We start from the raw sequence: 22,199 nt of genomic DNA on the forward strand, positions 1-22,199 counted from the left end.
AAGAGAAATTGGTGCAAAGGTAAGACACTGCTGTAGAGACTACTTACCTACATTTCTGGGAGTACGTGTAAGCTTGCAAAGTTCCAGTTTTGCACAGAATGCATTGTTTGTGTCCGTGTTCATGCACATAGATATACACAGTATTGATTGAGGCCCCAATTTCATTCACTCCTGTTCTCCTAGTACTGAATGTCCTACGTTGTCTTCCAAACTATCTGGATGTTTGATTTACCGCTAACAAATCTTGTGTTCAGTTGATGGTGCGAACTTCCTCAAATGGATCAAAATACTCTTTTGATAAAGCCCTGTACTCACTGAATGTTGGAAGTGCAGACATCATTTCATAGATGAGTACCATTATGGTTTAACGACTTGCTTGTTGGAGATAAACCTAGAACAGAATCCAGGTCACTTACACCTTCCAGCACTGTTTTTCCTATAAAACACTTGAGTTTATTTATATATAATAGAATTATTTACCATGCCTATAAATGATTCCAGTTGTTTGAATAGAGTGGAATTATTTCAGAATGAGTTGCTAAAAAAATCTTGCTCTGAAAAATCTAGAGATGTACTGTAAATATGTCCCTGTATGTATAGTGAATTAGTAAATAAAAAAGAGTTCTTTCAATTCAGTAGAGGAAATAGGCAAATAACAGTATACCATCATCCCTTTCATTTGTATATTAATTTAATGTTCTTAGTTTTATGGGTGGGTAAATCTTATTTAGGAGGCCATCATGCTTAAAGTAGGCAGAAGTGTATTCTGTGTAGGAGTGAAAGTAGGTTAGAATTCTGTTTTTAATCAGTATCATACTTATGGCCTAATCAAGCTCTTTTTAAGCATGACTATACTTCTACAGGGGCTTATTCATGGGATCCAGCTCAAATAAGTGTTGGTTTTCTGATCTGTCTCCTATGATTTTGGAGAGTATCTGAGAATATCAGAGATGCTTAAATACTCTGAGATCATCTAAAGGTATCTGAGAGTATCTGAAATACGTAATAAATCTGATCATTAATCAAGAGGTTTTTACTGAGCATTTTGATATATTTTAGCTAGATGAAGTACCTAAGGCAAGCAACATGAGGGTTTTTTTTGAAAATAAAGTGTTTTGCATGTAGTTAGAACTGTATAAAAGTAGGTGTTATGTGTTGATTTTGGCTTTTATTATTATAATAAGCATTAGTTATTTTTTTCTTTCTAAAGAAAGAAAAAGAATTGATAAAAGGAAAATTTGCCCCCTTTTGATGAATTAATTCAGCGAAACTTTTATTTATGTATTGTAACCATATGTATTCAGCTAGAAGTTTTTCTTCTCTTCCTCTTACGACTAAACAGCTTTGGGCAGAAGCATGCAACCTTTTTGCTATTAAGTTTCTCTGAAGTAAGGCCAGAAAGCTTTAAAAATATTTTGACCAAGATGGTTTAAGAGTCTGGTTATGTCTCAGTTTGTTCTGATGGACTTGATTGAATAACATCTTGGATTGTCAAAGAAATGATGTAATGAGTATTTTCTCATTCTACAGGACATTCTTAGGCTAACATATATATCTCCCTCCTAGTAAAATACAGAGAACCCCCAATTCAAGAGTTTTCCTGCTTAGAAACTGATCTCCTTGTCTTGGGTTTGTACTCTGGGGTATGTTAGATTCTCGTTTTCTTTCTTTTGAGGAAGTTTAGACTTGAGATCTCATACTTTTTTTGAGATTTTTCAATTGTAAAAATTAATTTCATAAAAATTTGAAATAATTTCAAATTACAGACAAGTTGCAAGTACAGTACAACTATTTTTTGTATCCTGAAGAATTTGAAAGTAAGTTGCCAACATGGTACTTCATCATCCTCAAATACTAAGACGTTCTCCTACATTGACCACAATATGTACATTGAAATCAGAAAATTAACATTGACCTATGGGTTACCGCCTAATCCTCATAGGATAGGCCTGTGAAAACTAGTCAACTGGCAAAAGAAACAAACAAACAAACAAACAAACAAACAAAACAAAATTAGAGTACTGCATTATGTAGAATAGGTCATGATAATTCATAGTTGAGAGAAGATCTAAGTATATGTCAGAAAAACATGTATACTTACAATAAATTGAATGACATATTAAGAGGCAGGTGAAGATGATTGTGGTAATGGGTCCATTATGCATGTATTTGCTTAGGAACTCCAGAGTATGGCTGTATTCACTTTGATGCTGAATATGTGAACTCTTTCGAAGACTGATCATTTGACCACTGGATGGTGCCAGCCTGTGACTTTGCAGTTGGCCCTGGTACCTTTTCGCAGAGTCAGCCATCTTGGTCTTAATGGTCTGCTTCTTGATGTAGCTTCTGGGAGTTCAGTGGTATTTCGGTACAGCAGAGGGATTCTTCAATATAATGGAGCTTGCAGCTGTCCACTATACCTTAAGGATGGTCTTGCCTGAGTGAATGTCTTGCCTTATAGATCTGTTGCTGAAGAGCAAGAAAACTCACTCACTGTGACCAAATAGACCCACCTTTTACTTTCACTTTATTCCTGAGAAAATAGTCCAGAATGAAGTTCTTCATATAATTTTTCTCTGATTTAAATTTTTTTTAATGTTTATTTATTTTTGACAGAGAGAGAGAGACAGAGACAGAGACAGAGCATGAGCAGGGGAGGGGCAGAGAGAGAGGGAGACACAGAATCCGAAGCAGGCTCCAGGCTCTGAGCTGTCAGCACAGAGCCCGACGCAGAGCTCGAACTCATGGACTGCAAGATCATGACCTGAGCCGAAGTCTGACGCCCAACCGACTGAGCCACCCAGGCGCCCCAATTTTTCTCTGATTTATATTAGCAAATGCCATTGTCAAAGTGAATCGTGGTTGTGAAATAGATACACTAAAGAATGCTTTGTCTGCGGTGCTTGGGGGGCTCAGTCTGTTAAGTGACCGACTCTTGATTTCAACCCAGGTCATGATCTCAGTTTCATGAGTTTGAGCCTTGCATCCGGCTCTGTGCTGACAGTGTAGAGCCTGCTTGTGATTCTCTCTCTCCCTCTCACTCTGCCCCTCCCCTGCTCACACTATCTCTGTCTCTCTCAAATAAATAAACTTAAAAAAAAAACAAAACACTTTTTCATAGAAAAGGTAAAAAACCTGATGAATTAATACTAGTTCTCTGAAAGAATCATTATAGGAAATCTTAGTTTTAAACTTTTTAATGTACATGTTTAGGTAAATGTTGGTTAATTTTAAAGTTTTTTATTTAAAAAAAATTTTTTTAACTTTATTTTTGAGAGAAGGAGACAGAGTGTGAGTGGGGGAGGGGCAGAGAGAGGGAGACACGGAACTGGAAGCAGGCTCCAGGCTCTGAGCTGTGAGCACAGAGGCCAACATGGGTCTCGAACTCAACGAGCGGTGAAATCATGACCTGAGGTGAGGTCGGACGCTTAACTGACTGAGCCACCCAGGCGCCCCTAATTTTAAAGTTTTTTAAACATTTGAAGAAATTAAAGAAAAAATTTACATATTTCATCACCTTATCAAAGTGACTTATGTTCTTTGTTGTTTATATGTCCATTTGTATGACTTTTACAGTGAGAATCTCATTTGTATTAAAACATTATTACACATATAGATTCTGATTATGATACATTTTCTTAAGGCTCTTGCGGACCAGTTTGAAGATAAGACTACATCTGTATTGGAACGTCTGAAGATTTTCTATTGCTGTCAAGTACCCCCTCATTGGGCCATTCAGGTATTTTTGTTGCTGTTTGTCATTGGGTATGGAAAATACTTTCCATTTGAAAGATAAATGCATTAGCAAAGAATGATTTTCAGTTTATGTTTGAGTTTGCAAATATTTCAGTGAGAAGAATAAAAGTATCTAGCTGGGGATTGCCGATTACTTCACATTGCTCTTTTGGTTAAAATGATATTAAACTTTTAAATTTTTTTTTTTAACGTTTTATTTATTTTTGAGACAGGGAGAGACAGAGCATGAACAGGGGAGGGTCAGAGAGAGGGACACACAGAATCTGAAACAGGCTCCAGGCTCTGAGCTGTCAGCACAGAGCCCGACGCGGGGCTCGAACTCACGGACCACGAGATCATGACCTGAGCCGAAGTTGGTCACTTAACCAACTGAGCCACCCAGGCGCCCCTTAAACTTTTAAAACATTTTTAAAAGAATTTAGAACTAGATTAAATAGAATTCTTGAAATTAAGTAGTGGAAGATCCACAGAAGCTTTCATTTTCAAAATAACTTTAAAAAAAAAAATTTTTTTTTTTAACGTTTATTTATTTTTGAGACAGAGAGAGACAGAGCATGAACAGGGGAGGGGCAGAGAGAGGGAGACACAGAATCCGAAACAGGCTGCAGGCTCTGAGTGGTCAGCACAGAGCCCGACGCGGGGCTCGAACTCACGGGCTGCGAGATCATGACCTGAGCCGAAGTCGGACACTTAACCGACCAAGCCACTCAGGCGCCCCCAAAGTAACTTTTTATATTTAAAAGCCTTTTTGAGGGTGCCTGGGTGCTCAGTTGGTTAAGTGTCTGACTTCGGCTCAGGTCATGATCTCGTGGTTTGTGAGTTCTAGCCCTGTGTTGAACTGTCTGCCATCAGCACAGAGCCCACTTCAGATCCTCTTTCCCCCTCTCCCTGCTCACATGCACTCTCTGTCTCTCTCAAAAATAAATAAACATTAAAAATTATAATAAAATAAAAGCCCTTTAGGACCTTTTACCAGATAATGATCCTTTAACCAAGTTGTTTCCCAAAGCAACTTAAAGCATTTGTTTCTTGCTCTATATTGTGAGATACCCTTGACTACTTTCCTTGTTCTGAGATATGAAAATACCTAGCATAGCTCCTAGAGCTCCAGATTGGGATTGAGATTCAAGACTTTGCCTCATGGTTCTCCTGGCTATGGTGTGGTTCCCCTATTTTGTGAAATTTTTAGCACTGAAGGCAACCTAGGTACCTGGTCCAGTTTCTTAATATTACAAAGACGCCCAAACTGAGGCCCCGTCCAGTTGACTATTATTTTCCAATGTGGATCACACAGCTGTTCAGAAAGTAGATCTCTCATTTCCCAGTTTTAGTCTGGTTTCCCTCCTTTCCTTATTGGAAAGGTGTAATTAAAACCAGCTTTTACTGCTTACTTAGTATGATATCAGCATGCATTTTGTTCTACATTTTGCACACATTATAATATTTTATTGGAACAATTTTGTGAAATATTCTCATTTTATAGATGAGGAAGCTATGGCACTGAGAAGTTAGTAAGTATTGTCATTTTAGCTAGCTTCCTGTCCTCTCTGTCATGGATTATGCACATTGGTGGTGATTTAGAATTATAAATGCCAACCCACCATTCAATGACTCTGAATCCCCATTAGATTTTTTGGAGTATGTCATTTTTTTTTTTTTTTTGAGAGAGAGAGGGCGCAAGTGAGCGAGGGGTAGAGAGAGCCAGAGCGAGAGAGAGAGAGAGAGAGAGAGAGAGAGAGAGAGAGAGAGAGGAGGAGAGAGGGGGAGAGAGGGGGAGAGAAGCAGGGCTCACCCAGGGCTTGTGTTTTTACCCGAAGTGGAGCTTGTGTTCACTCGAAGTGGGTTTCAAGTTCTCCTGATGTGGGTCTCGAACTCATGAACTGTGAGATCATGACCCGAGCCGAAGTCAGATACTTAATGACTGAGCCAGCAGGTGCCTGAGTATGTCATACAAGCACAGGGTAAACTAGGGAATTTATTACACATTGGAATTCACTTTGTCTGTTGAAGGCGTCTCAATATAATGGGAAAATAAAGAGCTTTGTTATATTATCCTAAAAGGAATACCTTCTTTAGCAAGAAAGTGTTAACAGCTGGAACTTTTTGGCATGTTTTTGACCCTGATCTGTGAAATTTGTTAAGTGCTTTGTACTGTGTGGTTTGTGGTGGATAAATATTTCAGATTCTGAGCCATTATTATGACAAAACATGTATGTTAAGGATATAGCTTTCAATCTGTTTCCTAACAGAAGCATTAGGAAAATTAAGTACTGTTCAAATAGAATTTAGATGAAATGTTTATTTTATCTGCTTAGGAAGCTGTGGATTTTAGGATCTTTACTTTATCTTTAGATAAACATCCTCTTTCATTAACAGATTAAATAATTTTTTTCTTTCTATAATTATAGGGAGTAAAGATCAAAAAATAATAGCATAGTTTATTGTAAAAAGAAACTGTCTTTATTCTGTCACTAGCTAGCCATAACAATTTAGATGCCATAACTTTCCTCATCCATTATAATGAGATTAAACTGCTTACTACATGAGCACAAAGATTTATTCCAGCACCCACATATTATGTTCAACTTTATAAAATGTCCAAATATATTAAATAGCCAAATTCTCCAAAATTCATGGCATAAGGAAGAATTAGAACATTCCCTTTATTTATTTTGTTAACATATTAGCTTATAAGTTTCAGGTATATTTCATTTTACTTTCTAATTTTGTCAACCCAGATTTTCCATATCCTTTGGCTTCTTAACTCTTAAATACATATTGAATTTTGAAAGAATACTAAAGTTGTATTGAAGAGAAAAGAACACAGTTCTCACTAATATGAAACCATATAGTATTCAAGAACCTCACCTACTTTTTTTTTTTTTTTTTAAGTAAGCTCTATGCCCAACGTGGGGCTTGAACTAACGACCCTGAAATCAAGAGTTGCATGCTCTACTGACTCAGCCAGCCAGGCACTTTTTAAACCTTTCTAATATTTTTCCTGTTCTTGGAGGATGAACTATTTACAAACCACAATATGTTTATCTTTTGATATGTTTAACCTTCACTGACCTTGCCACAACTTGCCCCCTTTTCATCTGCCAAGGGCTGGGAAATAAAGTAAGTTTTTTAGAATGTGCTTAAAATAAATCTAAGTAGACCTGAATGAAAAAGACCCAGAGATGCTTTCATGAATGAAGTACACAAATGCTAGTGCATAGATTTATGTCATTTATATCGACTGCTTAGTTTTTATTATTTGTTTGAGTTCAGTTTCATTTTTTTCCAGTTTGAGATATAATTGACATAAAATGTTGCATTAGTTTTAGGTATACAACATGATATGTCTATATATTGTGAAATGGTTACCACATTGAGTTTAGTTAACATCCATCCCCTCACATAGTTACACATTTTTTTTCTTGTGATGAGAACTTTTTAAGAGCTATTTTCTTAGCAGCTTTCAAACATACACTGCAGTGTTGTTAACTGTAGCAGCATGCTGTACATTACCTCCTCAGAACTAACTTCTAACTGGAAGTTTGTATTTTTTGACCACCTTCATCCATTTCCCCCACCCTCACCCACCACTTCTGACAGCCACCAGTCTGTTCTGTTTCTGTGAATTTTTTTTTAGATTCTTCTTATAAATGAGATCATGTTGGGGCACCTGGGTTGCTCAGTTGGTTAGGTGACCAACTTCGGCTCAGGTCACGATCTCACAGTTTGTGAGTTCGAGCCCCGCATCGGACTCTGTGCTGATAGCTCGGAGCCTGGAGCCTGCTTCGGATTCTGTGTCTCCCCCTCTCTGTACCCCTCCCCTGCTCATGCTCTGTGTCTCTCAATAATAAATAAACGTTAAAAAAAATTAAAAAGAAAATGAGATCATGCTCTATTTATTTTTCTCTGACTTACTTTAGTTAGCATAATGCCCACCAGGTCCATCCATGGTGTCACAGATGGCAAGATAGGATTCTTTTTTATGGCTGAATAATATTCCTCTGTGTGTGTGTGTGTGTGTGTGTGTGTGTGTGTGTGTGCGCACGTACATGTACAGTACAGTTTCTTTTACCAATTCATCCCTTGATGAACACTTGGGCTGCTTCTATGTCTCAGTTATTGTAAATAATGCTATAATGAACATGGGGGTGGAGACATTTTTTCAAGTTAATATTTTCATTTTCTTTGGATAAATGCCCAGAAATAGAATTGCTGGATCATAGGGTAGTTCTATTTTTAATTTTTTGAGGCACCACCATACTGTTTTCCATGGTGGCTGCACCAGTTTACATTCCCACCAACAGTACATGAGGGTTCCCTTTTCTCCACGTCCCTGCCAACACTTATCTTTTTGATACCAGCCATTCTGAACTAGAGTTTTTAAACCTTGATTTCTTGGATCTCAGCTTTACAAATCAGATTGTAACAAAATCTCTAGGCGAGAAGGAAATACTGATTTTGCTTTCTAAATTATTCTGAGTTCTTGGGAAAAATTGATATACTGAGTATTTTGAAAGTTTCTGTACTGTTTTTTAATTTCTTACCCCCTTGCTACAGTAGAGGCAAGTATTAAATCACTGTAAATTTCTAATTGGTAGAGGTCAAATTGTAGAAATGGTGTGTTTATTACAGTAAGTGGACCCTTAAAATGGCAGATTGGATACATGTGCAAGTCAAATGGGAGTCTCTTTACATAAAGAAATGTTCATTATTTTAACTTGATTCTTACAGCGCCAACTTGCAAGTTTTCTCTTTGAGTTGGGATGCACAAGTTCAGCCCTTCAGATATTTGAGAAGCTAGAGATGTGGGAAGATGTTGTCATTTGTTATGAGAGAGCCGGGCAGCACGGAAAGGTATGTCAAAGGAACATGGCGTACACTCGCGAGAGCCTTCCGTTTGGGGGCTTCTTTCTTGCTTTGCTTTGTTTCTCTAAGCCCACTTTTGCTAGTACTTGAGTTACATTCTTTTTTTTTTTTTTTTCTTTTTCTCACTTTTCCCCCAGAAATCTTTTTAATGTTTCCTCTCGTTTTTGTTGGGGCACATAATTTTATGTGTATGCATGTGTGTGTATATGTGAAAGAGAAGAGCAGGCCAAAATTGATACGATGTGTGTTTAAGAATGAATAATGAAAGCGTTAAAGACTCTGCAGTTTGGTCTCTTTCCTTTACTAACTCTCCTCCTGAGGACAATTTCAAAGTGAAATATTAGGAATTATTTAAGCATCACTGGGCTGCCTGGTGATCAGAGTTTGTGGGGCTGAAGGAAAGTACCTGGGAGGGAGAGCAGCTGGCTTGGCCTATAGAAGATCCGAAGGGTGTGGCCTCCCGCCCTCCTTGGCGCAGAAGAATTGTTAAGTGTGTCACGCACATTTAATACCACCCTTAAATTGGCCAAAGAGGGAAAATGTTGCAGTGTTCATATCTGTTATTTATTGTTTTTTCCCCTCATAAATGAAGAGAATTTTTAAAAGAACAAGGAGCTCTGCATTGGGAGTATCTGTTGAAACTGACACATTGAAGTCATACGTTAATTTTGGATTACACTTTTAAATGACTACATTTCTGTCATAAGTACAGTCCACAACAGAGTACAACCCACACATCGGTTCATTTATTTCTACAGCCAACCTTTTGCCATCACCCTGAAAAAAAGAAGTAATGGCACAAGTACACGTGTGTCTGTTTCTTAAATACCTTCCTAAGCATGTCTTATTTTAGACTAGTAGTAAAAGTTACACTCCCTTCACTAATCACCAATGGCAGTGAAGGTAGGTCTGAGTTGTACTGGCGTAAGGAGAAACCAGCATGGAAATAAAATTTTATTGTAGAAGATTATAGAATTTTAATATTTTCATCCCAGGAAAGAACTCCATAATCATCCGTTCCAATTCCCTCCTTTTTGAAATGGAAAGGAGTCTCTAGTGATTTGCCTCAGGTCACAAAGCTGGTTATTGATTGTTAGCTTGAGAGCCCCCCTGGCACGGTGGTTAGAAGCAGAGCCTCTAGGCCCAGGCTGTGCGAATTAAGCGCTAGTCTTGCGGCGTGCTCGCCTTGTGCTATTGGGCGAGTTACCCATGCCCACCCCCCTCCCCATGCCTCAGTTTCCTCACCTAGTGGGACTTAATCAACCTACGCTACAGGTTTTCATGATGTAACCTACGTAAAGACATAGAATGAATGGTCCTTTCCTTACAGGGATATGTGAGTGTTGGCTGCTATTACTGCTCTGTTCTAAGACACTTTTGTTTTTTTTTCCTCACATTTTAACATCTCTGGCTGTATCTGACACTTGATGGCATCTTCCAATTGCTGGCTGTCAAGTGGCCATCTGGTCAGCTTGTCTGTGCTTGTCCAGACTTAGTCACAGCTATATTTAGTGTCATCATTTCAATGTGTCATCGTTTCAATAGTGTTATGTACCTGTTGTCATTGCTACATAGGGTGGATTTAATCACCATTTAGAATATCTTCGAAAAGATTTTATTATGATTTGGCCTTGAAACAAAAAGGTTATTCAACACACAGAAAAGGACAGAAGCAAAGTAGAGAGATGTTAAGTTTGGTAGTTGTGAAGTAAACAGTTGCCTTTAGAGAAATCACCACAGTTTCATTTACTTTTCTTTAAAAATAACAACTAAGTGCTTTATGGGAACCAGGAAAGGATGACACCCCTAAGTAAATGAAACTATGTTTTGTATGGAGATGTGTGAAAAAAGTTGTCATTTAAAATGTCAGGCAATGTATGGAAGGCAGGAAGAATTGCCAAATTTTTCTGAATGATTTATTTTATAAAAGTATCAGAACAATGAGAGGCTGATGTGATTCCTTCCAGGTATTATGTCATCATGTGATTGAAAGCATTTTTTTATTAGTTAAGAGTTTTATGATTGGTAGTATCCCAGATTTAATGAAATATAGTATGTTTCTTCGAGGGTTTAAATATCTATAAGCTGCCACTTAAAGCAGTGCTCAGGTGTTTAACAAAGGAGTCGATGGATGGATGAGTATCCGCCTCCCAGTCTGATGCACTTCCCATTGTGTTCTTCACTGTGGTAGTCTCTTCCGTTGGCCAGTAAAGAAATAAACAAACTAGGGGCCCCTGGGTGGCTCAGTTGGTTAAGTGTCCGACTTCAGCTCAGGCCGTGATATCATAGTTCGTGGGTTCGAGCCCCGCATCAGGCTCTGTGCTGACAGCTCAGAGCCTGGAGCCTGCTTCAGATTCGGTGTCTCCCTCTGTCTCTGACCCTCCCCAATCTCTCTCTCTCTCTCTCTCTCTCTCTCTCTCTCAAAAATAAACATTAAAAAAATTAAAAGAAAAAGAATGAATAAATAAACTGTATGTAAAATTAGGGTAGTTTTTGAAATAGTGATTTTTGAGATAATTAAGCTGAATTAAGTTGAATTAAGTTGATAATTAAGTTGTTGAATCACAAGCACCCAGGTATATTTTGAAATATATGTAAATATATTTTGAAATTTATGTAAATATTTTTAAAAAGTGTGGAAAGCAGAGACTCAGTGCAGAAGAAAAAAATAAGGAATCCATCCCTTTCAGAGAAAGGATTTGACTCTGCCCCCCAAAGTAATTGTAGTATTAATATATTTTTTAATTGGCACATGACCTTGTAAGCATTGTCTTATGTTCATGATAAATTCTCATGTTTCTGGTTACTCTAGAAAATGTGTGTCTTTTTTCTAGGAATGCACGGTCATTTACTTTGTCTTAAAGTCTTTTGTGAGTTTCAGCCAAACATCCCTCAAATTTTTTATTTTAAAAGTTGATTTAGCATTTCATTTGTCACATAAAAGACTTACCTTTTATTCTTATGTTATATTTGCTGATCAGTTTAACCATAGACCCTAAAAAAGTTTTGCTTTAAGCTGGAAGCAAATGTTTTATTTCTAAAACAGCCGAGATTCTGTTCGTGTTTGGTCGTGTGCCAATAGTTGTCACCACATTTGATTTAACTAGAAGTTTGTGAAATTTTAATCCTTCCATTTAGTGCTTAATGGCATAATTTATTTTTAAAAGGCAAATTCGGAAAAGTATCTAATTCTAATTATTGTGTTCTGGTGCTCGCACCCTATTATTGTAGGGTCTCAGACTTTCTAATTTAGATACTCCTTAACAGAAATTCTCATTATTTAATGACCATTGGCAAAATAGCTTAGATTAATTTTGCCTGACCTTGGGATCAGACCTGGTTCTCATCTGTTAGCATTTATTTTTTTTAAAGTTATCTGGCACACTTCTAGCAGTTTCCCCAAGCCTATGGACAAATTCTTATTTTGGTGTGCAGATTTGATCCCTAAATGAAAGACAAAGACTGAGTTGGTATAAACTGCCTGCAGAAGACAGGAAGGGAGTGGAATGACAAGGATTAGGACCTCTTTTTTTTTCTTGAAACAAGGCTTACCTGAGATTACATAGCCTTATTTTTTATTTTGCTGTGTTTGCAGATCATTGTAGCCATAGGCTCTTAAAAACTTTTCCTTTAAGTTATAAGTAAATGTTTTACTTCTAAAACAGCTGAGACTATTTTAGCAGTCGGTTTGGGTTTTTGGGGGGATGGGAGGTAGGTTTCTAAAAAAAGGTTCTAAAATAGTTTCTTTATATGATGTAAAGTATTTCCTGCAAGCTCTTTTCCCACACTGCAGCCAGAGTGATCTTCCTAAAAAACAAATCTGATCAGGTCACTCCCACTCTTCAGTCACTTCCCTTTGTCTCCAGGATTAAGTCAGAGCTCTTTAGCATGAATGGTTTACTGACCACTTCGTGATCTGACTCCTGCTTACATTGCTAACTGCTTTGTCCCCCTCTTTTATCTCTGCTTCATCCCCCTTTGTACTTGCTCACTGAGGTTGTGTTCAAAGTTCCAGCAGGACGAAACTACTTGTCATTTCTTGACTTTGCAGCATTGTTTCGCCTCAGGACCTTTGTATGTGCTATTGTCTGTCTAGAACTTGTCCTCCTTCAGCTCACTCCTACTTATATTCTTCAGGTTTCTCCTTGGTGATTACTTTCCACAGTGAGCTTTCCCTGCTACCTCCCTCTCAGATTTGGGGGTGTTTTCCTGTGTGCTTCTATGGCACCCAACATTATTCTGATTTCCCCTTTCCTGGTTTACTTCACGTACTAAACTGTAAGCTGTTTAAGAACCAGACTTGTGTCTATAGTATTTACAGTGGTCTTCCCAACACCTAGCATGGGCCTGACACATGGTGAGTCCTCAAAAATATTTGCTAAATGAATGGCTTGTAGCAATTCATTATGAATAGTTACTGCATTGAAACAAATCTCCAAGTAGAGACTATACTCCCTTTGGGCTTTACATGTGGCAAAAGAAACCTCTCCAACTCTTGCCATGTATTCTCTCTCCAAAAACGAATTATGAGATCTCTCTCCTCCCATTTTAATCTTTTACCTTTAGGAATAGAAGCAGGTGCCTTCAAGAAATTTATTCTTGCTTAGTAGACGCTAGACACTGGGGGAGCATGCTGTTATTATGTAGCACAATATTTTGAGTGCCTCTTTCGTACTGCGTACTTCATGTAATTATTATTTGTCACTGTCATGTACTATTTATAAAACATACAAAGTGTGAATTGTTTCTGCCACTTTACTGATTAGTCCTAGTAAGCAGTTTTTGGAATCTGAGCTTAGACCTTCCTCTTCTCTTAAGCCCTCAGTCCTTTCTCCCCCGTGCCTCTCGCTGGAGTTGTTATTAATTCCTTAAAAATTAGGTGTTCGATTTGTAAGACAAAACCTGCCGTTGTGCCCACTTGAATGAGAAGAATAGGCAAACTTACTGAACGTACCCTGTAAGTTGGTAAGGCAAAATAGGACATGAACAGCTAATTGGATAACTAAGGCTGCTTTTAATTATTCTGTCTTATCTTGGACCTGAAGGATTTATGTTGGCAAGTACCTTCAGAAAATCAAGCCAGAGCATGGTGTTGTCACACACATAAATGTAAAAAGCAATTAGCACTTGTCTCTGTGAGAGACTGAACAGGACTAGGCACCAGCACACGTAGAAGAAGTCTAGCTGGGAGCAACCCACTGGGGAGGGATGAAGTGTTCTGCACTTTTCACCTCTCAGTTGCTGTTCAAAGGACAAGAATTTAGACTAGGCACAAACGGCCTTTCTGCTAGGATTACCCCTGGCCAGCCATATGGTGCTATCTTAGCTCTGCCCTGTCATCCTTAGTCACCGTGTCAAGGACAGTAGAACACCTTTCCAGTAGCCATTCTCCCTGCCTTTGTAGAGCCCACCTCTGGAATAGTGAAAATCAGAATCCATTTTCGCTCTCTGCCGCCGGGGAAAAGACTGGAATTAAGCTCTGCCCAAAGTTGTTGAGTTATATGCACGCACTCCCACAAACACATTTTTTTTTTTTTTTTTTTTAAGCCTGAGGCTTTTGTCAAGTGGCCAAATCTGACTATTAGTGTGACCTTAAATTCTTAGCCTACGTTTTTCCACCCCCTTGGAATAAACCTCTGGCCATTAGGCCTAATCCTGTCATTTCTGTAGTCTTCAAAGACACTCTTTATAGTTAGTACCACATCTGGGTCTAAAGCTCATTTTTGCCCCTTCATTCTTTGCCAGGAGAGCTTCTTAGAGTTGTTGCTCTGCTGATTCACAACTGCCTGTAATGACCAGATGTAATGTCAGATGAGGGCCAGGCCACACTTATCACACTTTATAATTATTAATGCCTTTCGCTCATTCACAAAATCAAGGCATAAATCACAGCCAGCAGGGGTAGTTTGTTTTGATAATTCCTCTGACTCAAGGATGAATGATTTTCCTCAACTGTTTTATCTTCGTTTTCACCAGGGATTGAACTTCACTTTTACCCATATCCTTGATCAGATACAAGAAGCTCCTTTTAGGCCATCGGTTTCATTTCTCAGTATTTTTAGTCCCAACAAGAGTCATTTCCTAGGTGTGACTCCTTGGGTTATAAGGGTCTGTGAAATTCAGGTTCTGCTATATGACCTCTCTGTCAACTAGAATAAACTTGTTGTTAGGTCCTAATTTAGTCATACTTAGTACTGATGTCGGCCAGAGCACATCCTGTAAAGGAGTTCTTCCTTTGTTCTCAATGGGAAGAATCTTTTATGTCTTTATTTAGAATCTGAAGACGCTTAGAAAACACCAGGAGCCCTTTGTGACTTTAGTGTTAGTTTTAGTTAAATTCATCCAACATTTATAGAGCACCTACAGTGTGCCAGGCAGTGGTATACCAAAGATGATTACGAGACAGAACTTCCCTCCAAAGAGCTTATAGTTCGATAGTACAGATGCACATGAGGAGAATACTTTAGCCTAAGATAGCAGGTGCTAAGATGGAAGTATGTACAAATTCCAAATTTTATTTGGTGATTGTATTGAGAGCTAAATATTTCTCCCTGTGCCTTCCTGTAAGGCAGCAGTAGTCCACTCAGTTTGTATCTTGTACAGACTTTTTCTCTGAGATCTCTAGCATCTCCTCCTGTGACTCTACACGCTTTCATAAAAAAATGATATTTGGTTGAAATTAGCCTTACGTGGAAAACTTTAACCCTGTAATAATCAGTAGTCTTCTCCTTTGACCTCACTTCCTCCAGTCCTGTTGGCTCAGTTACGTCAGTCACTTACTCAACAATTGACAACAGCACTTCTACTGTTGGAGAAACTATTAAGCAGTTCACCAATGAGATTATTTACAGAAAATGTTGATGTTCCTAGAAGCTGTTTCCAGTTCACTTCCTTCTTTCTAGTAGGGAAACCCCAAGCATCTTACTTTCTAATCTGGTTTTCCAAAACGAGTTGAGAAAGAGCACAAACATTAGTTTAGGGCTTACTGTGTGCCTGACAAAAAGCTAGGTACATTTCACATCTAGTTCTTGTAGGTAAGGTGCACATGAAGAACAGACTCTCAAAATATTAACCTGCTCAGGGTCCTACATTTTGTAAGTAAAACTAGCATTTGAACTGCCTTTCTGACTAAAGGCACCTGTGTTCTTGAAGATCTTCTTCCTATACCTGGAAGTCTGTAGACTGGATTATGCAACACAGTTTTCTAGGGACATGGTAGGACTCTTATGGTTGTAAGAGAACCAACATATATTACCTTAGGCAAAAAAGGAAATTTATTGGTTCATGCAACTGAAAATTCTAGTAGACCTGGCAAAATAGCTGTATCCAGGGGCTGAGGTGATATCGTCATGGTTTTGAGGCTCTCTTGATAAGGCAGATAATATCGCCACAGGAGGCTCAAGCTTAATAATCCCAGTAGAGAAATATAGTCAATTCCATAACTCTAACACAAATGTTCTAATAAAGACTTAGGGGCCAAAGTCATGGGCCCTGACCTCCAGTAGGCCCCACATGAGCCATATGGAAGGGGTTCCCCTCAGAGAACAGGAGTTACTATTATCAGAAGATCAGAAAAGGGATACTGAGTAGGAAAAAGAGCAATTGATGTCCACTATAGGGTGGGAGTTTAATGCTCTAAATCTGTTGTTATGAGAAGTATTTTGTTTGGCTTACACAGTATTTTGAAAGAAATTAAACATTTTCAGGTAGTTTCTTCTAGGTATCTTGATCTCTTGGCTTCTCTTAAATGATGTGGAAACACAAGGCCAAATTCCCACATTATTGTTCTAACTGGCATTCCTTCTTTTATGGGCTCACTCCCCAGCCTGCTTCATTCATTCTCAATAATTGGCAAGGATCTCTGGGCATTTGAGCATGGGACCCTTGCTCTAAGCAGTGCAGATTACCAGTGCAGGTATCAGGAAGTGGAGCGTTAGTCCAGCCATAATTGTAGCTTCTGCTTAAGCCTCAGCCACATGTCATTTTATACTGAGATTCACTGTGTGTAATTATTTTTTTAAAAAAAATTGTATTAAAAATATTAATTAGTTTTTTTCAATTACAGAATAAAATAGTTTATTGCAGCAGCCTAGATTATGTATGTGTGAGTAGAGGGATGGTCTTTGCGGTTTGTAGGTGACAAGATTCTTGCAAGCAACCCAGCTTAATTGTAGCCAGCTGCCCATTTAAATATGCCTTTTCATGTTTGGGAATGCAGTTTTATCCTATTTAATAGATATTTAGATGACAAATTTCTTGTATTCTGTAAAAATGTACATCTATATTTTCCCGTAGGGAAGTAGCAACCCATAGCCAGAAATACCAAAGCTGTTGCATTCTGTGAAGATTCCTGGCCACCCACATTTTGATATTGCAAAAGAGATATTATAAGCCCTTGTGCTTTATTTATGTTCACTGGGCATATCTATTATAGTTCTTTATTTGACAATGAATTATATAAATCGAGTGACTAAGTGGAGGAGGGAGGAGCAAATAGAGCATTTTTGGAAAGAGTGAGGAAGAAGACTGAGGAATGCAGGGTGACTAACTGAAGAAAGAAAATATATTGCCTACAAGCTTTGCCCTTGGGAAAGATAATGCTGTTGGCAGGATGAAGAGGTATAAAATCTCAAGGAGAAAGAACTGACTTATCTAATAGAAAAACGTGGGATAGGAATTTGAGGAAAGAAGAGGCCAATTCAGACCAAGCAAGATCACTGCTTTTGTGTTTCTTCTTCAGGAGGCTGCCCCATTCTGGCTCTGTAGACCCATGTTACAGTGAATAAAATACCCAGAATTGAAATTGTTTGGTGACAGGAGTTGCATACCACCCACTCCCTATGTTCCTCATTCTTGTAAGTGTTTATTTAGGTAGATATGAATTGGTGGAGGAAGTATTTGAAATCCTCAGTACCTTAGCATTTACAAATGTGAAGGTTTTCCTGATGGTTATTTAATCTTTCATTTGTGTATTTGTCTTCTTTGCAAGTTTGCCAACACTAGGGCTGTGTTAAATGTCTTTGGACTCTGGTGAATCTTTACAGCCTATACAATATTTGTAGAATGGTAGTTTTAGGTCATGCAGGTGTTTTAAGGGTATGGCTTGATGTTCCGAATCTTGGATCCTATTTTTTTTATAGGGTACCTGTAGAGTATAGTACTCCCTTATAATTCTTTTTATTTCTGTAAGGTTGGTAGCGATTTCTGATCTTTCATTTCTGATTTTAGTAATTTGAATGTAAAGAACCAACTTTTGGTTTGTTTCTCTTTTGTTTTTCCATTCTTTCTTTATTTACACTGACCTTTATTATGTCCTTCCTTCTTTGGGTTGAATTTAGTTTTGTTTTTTTTTTTCTCCTAGTTTCTTATGGTAGAAGATGAGATGATTGCTTTGAGTTGTTGTTTTTTGTTTTTTTGTTTTTTTGTTTTTTCCCAGTATAGGCATTTACAGCTATAACTTTTCCTCTAAACACTGTTTTCATTGCATCCCATAAATCTTGGCATATTATATTGTTTTTATTTATCTCAAAGTGTTTTTAATTTCCTTATGATTTCTTTTTTGACCTATTGGTTATTAGGCACTGTGTTATTTGATTTCCATGAATTTGTGAATTCCCCAAATTTCTCTGTTATTGATTTCTAATTTCATCGCATTGTGGTTGAAGAATGTACTTTGTATGACTTCAGTGCTTTCAAATTTATTGAGACTTGTTTTACAGCCTAAGGTGTAGTATACCCTGGAGAATGTTCTGTATGTATTCTGCTGCTATTGGGTGGAGTGTTCTTTAGATGTCTTTTAGGCTTAATTAGTTTATGGTGTTATTCTTTTATTTCTATCTTCTGTATAGTTGTCGTATCCATTACTGGAAGTTGGAAAGTGAAGTCTTCATATATTATTAATGAATTGTGTATTTCTTCCTTCAGATCTGTCCGTTTTTGCTTCATGTAACTTGGGGCTCTGTTGTTAGGTGAATATATACTTACAATTATGTCTTCTTGATGGAGTGAATATATATCATTAAAATACCCTTTCCTCATCCTATTAACAATTTTTGTCTGATACTGATAGCCACTCCAGCTCATTTTTGGTTACCGAATGTATGTATGGTGTGTCTTCTTTTCTTTCCTTTCCTTTTTATTTTCAGCCTTTTTTTCTGTCTGACTCTAAAGTGTGTCTCTTGTAGACAGCATTTCATTGAATCATTTTTTTAATACTTTCTGCCAATCCCTGGCTTTTCTTTTTAATTTTTTTTAACGTTTATTAAGTTTTGAGAGAGAGAGAGAGAGAGAGAGAGAGCGCGCGGGGGCGCGCGCGCGCGCGCGCGCGCAAGTGGGGGAGGGGCAGAGAGAGAGGGAGACATAGAATCTGAAGCAGGCTCCAGGCTCTGAGCTGTCAGCACAGAGCCGGACGCGGGGCTGGAACCCACAAGCTCTGAGATCATGACCTGAGCTGAAGTCAGAGGCTTAACCAACTGAGCCATCCAGGTGCCCCTAATCCCTGCCTTTGATTGCAGTGTTTAATACTTTTAAATTTAATTACTGATAATGTAGGATATATATTGGCTATTTTGTTATTTTCTATGTTTTATGTCTTCTGTCTTTCCCTATTTCTGTCTTACTTTTGGCTGAATGTGCCATTTTAATTCCTTTGTCATTTTTGCTTTTTTTTTTTTTTTTTAAGTTTTTATTTTTAAGCAATCTCTACACCCAACATGGGGCTTGAACTCACAACCTCAAGGTCAAGAGTCGCATGCTGTATAGACTGAGCCAGCCAGGTACCACTACTTTTTTTTTTTTTTTTCTTTTTGAGTTATTTTCTTAGTCCTTGTACCAGGAATCATTTAAAATAGCATGTTTTTGGGGCGCCTGGGTGGCTCAGTCGGTTGGGTGGCCGACTTCAGCTCAGGTCGTGATCTCGCGGTCTGTGAGTTCGAGCCTCGCGTCGGGCTCTGTGCTGACAGCTCAGAGCCTGGAGCCTGTTTCTGATTCTGTGTCTCCCTCTCTCTGACCCTCCCCCGTTCATGCTCTGTCTCTCTCTGTCTCAAAAATAAACGTTAAAAAAAAAATTAAAAAATTAAATGGCATGTTTTTAAAGTGTCTATTAAACCTGTCATTGGGCATTCTCAGTGATAGTTTCTGTTGGTTGCTTTTTTTCCTTATGTAATGGCCATACTTTCTTGTTTCTTTGCCTATTTTTGTAATTTGTTGTTGAAAATTGGATGTTTTAAATAATATAATGTGGCAACTCTAGAAATCAGGTTGTTACTGCTGTTTGTGTTCTTTTGTGTTTAGTGACTTTTCTTAACTAATTCTGTAAAATCCGTATGCTTTGTCCGTGTAGCTGCTGAAGTCTCAGGTTGATTAGCTGAATGGTCAGCTAATGATTAGACAGGAAGTTCCTTGAATGCCTAAATCAACAAGCCTCCCAGTCTTTGATGATGGGCTCTGTGTGTGTGTATGTGTGTGTCGGAGCATGCTTCCAACACTCAGCCAGGCAGTTAACAACCCTGCCTTAGCTTTCACTGAGTGCTTGTGCAAAGCCTCGAGTTCAGCCTCAGGTTAGAGTTTAGGGCCTTCTCGGGTCTTTCCTGTGTGTACCATGTTATACATTCATGGCCTTCTGGACTCCCATGAATATGTTGGTGCCTTTCAAAGCTCTTATGTATATCTCATTCCCTTTTCCCACTTTTTTTGGTTAGCCTGTTGTTTGTCCCACTTGTTCTTTACCACTTCAGACAGCTACAGAATTACCAGTTGTCTGTAATTGTTTTTGACAAAGACTTTTCACTGGGCATACTCAGAGTTAGGTTAAATACAGACAGCCTTGCAAGTTGGAGAAAGGGGAATAGGAACGGTGCAAGTTAAGATCACACAAAGTGGGGCACCTGGGTAGGTCAGTCAGTTAAGTGTCCAACTTTGGCTCAGATCCTGGTCTTGAGGTTCGTGAGTTCGAGTGCCACGCTGGGCTGTCAGCATGGAGTCCGCTTCGGATCATCTGTCTTCCTTTCTCTCTGCCCCTCCCCTGCTTGCACATGCACTCTCTCTCTCAAAAATAAATATAAAAAAAATTTTTTTTAATTAAATAAAATCACACAAAACTTGTTCTTATCAAGATATCACTACTTTTTAAAAATAAACATTCCTTGGATTATTTCAAGTTTTTGGTTAACTTCCAGAATTATGAAAAAGTTGATTCTAAAACTTTTTGTCAGTTTTCTTGTTGCCTTTATGGAGTAGGGAATTTTCAGAGGTTCTTAGACCACTATTTTTGCTGATGTACACCTGTGGAATATAGGAAGAGTACTGAACCTGAAATTAAGGTCCCATTTTTCAACTTAGTATCTTTTGGTTTTGAGCTGGCCAGTTGGCCCATGGGCATATTATTACCTACCTCTCAGACTTACTGTAGGGATTAAATGAAATAATACATTTAACAATATATTGGATAAAAACAAATCTGTAAATCACTGTCAAAGGGGAGGACACATAAGGCGTTTAAAAGGCAAAAAATGAAGAAAAGATTGTATCATTCAAGTTTTGTTTATGGAAGCAGAGCTACTTTGAGTAGTTTTGGGAATAAGGGGCTTACGAAAGGAGTTAGATCTCACACAGATGTGGGAAGAGCCGAGAAACGAAGGTGTGGAAGAGGGAATAGAAGGACCATGGCAAAATCATTTATCAGTCCACTTGAAGCACTGGCACGAGTGGACAAGTCAGAACTTACCAGGGAGTCTGAGAAGCTGAGCACTTCCAGCCGTGAAATGGGGGCGTGAAGGAGGAGCTTGTGGAGAGACCTGTGGAAAGCTGTTGTCTGTATGTGGCTCCCAGCCCTGGGGTCCACAGTGAAATGTCTGCCGGCCGTCCTGGAGCTGCTGTTGGTTGGCAGGGCCTGCAGTCAGAGGCACAAGCTGGATGCAGAGAGCAGAGGACAAGCGGGGATCTGCAGGACATCTCTGCATCTTGTCTGACACCGTACTTAACCATGACCACCTTCCAAGAGTAAAAGCTGTTGCTTTACTTCTGCCTTTCACATCCCCACCAGACTCCCCCTCTGACCAGCTCTAATGCGAAATTGGGAGGGAAAGGAATTTTAGGAGACACATTTTAGTTTCCAGCTGAAGCAACTTGACATCGCAGTGCATATGACCCGGCAGTGGTTAGCCCTTTGGCTTGGGGATTTACTTATTTGGAAAGTTCCAAACTACTACTAACAGGTACAGAGTATTTTATATATTATGTATGTAAAGAAGAGTTTTTGACTTGGGGAAACTTATAATTTCTTCGAAAGAGGCTGAAATATTGAAGCATTCTTAAAACACATGAGAAGAAAAGCAACTAGAAATACGTATTTATTTTCCATATCTTGCTTTATTGAGATGAGTTCCTTAAAGGCAATATATCAAATGAATTTTTGTAAATTGAACATTTCCTAATAACAAGTTACAGTATCAGGAATATGATCATTTCCACTTGGTTTTTGGGTGACATCGGCACACCATTTGTCTGAGTTTTGGAGTATTATTAGCATGATGTCATCAAGGTCCTAGATTGGTGAGGTCTAATGAGATGGGGAGACA

General features: G+C 38.4%; 1 protein-coding gene across 2 annotated transcripts in view; it reads left to right on the forward strand.

Moving 5' to 3' along the window:
* TTC27 (tetratricopeptide repeat domain 27) overlaps nt 1–22,199 on the forward strand; it is a 190,798-nt gene that overhangs the window by 98,360 nt on the left and 70,239 nt on the right. For both annotated transcript variants that reach the window (XM_058682998.1, XM_058682997.1), the window contains exons 11-12: nt 3,644–3,739; nt 8,488–8,610. In XM_058682998.1, the coding sequence (XP_058538981.1) occupies nt 3,644–3,739; nt 8,488–8,610 (219 nt within the window). The remainder of the gene's footprint in view (nt 1–3,643; nt 3,740–8,487; nt 8,611–22,199) is intronic.

Source organism: Neofelis nebulosa, chromosome 9 (assembly GCF_028018385.1).
Source record: "Neofelis nebulosa isolate mNeoNeb1 chromosome 9, mNeoNeb1.pri, whole genome shotgun sequence".
NCBI classification, from domain to species: Eukaryota; Metazoa; Chordata; class Mammalia; order Carnivora; family Felidae; genus Neofelis; species Neofelis nebulosa.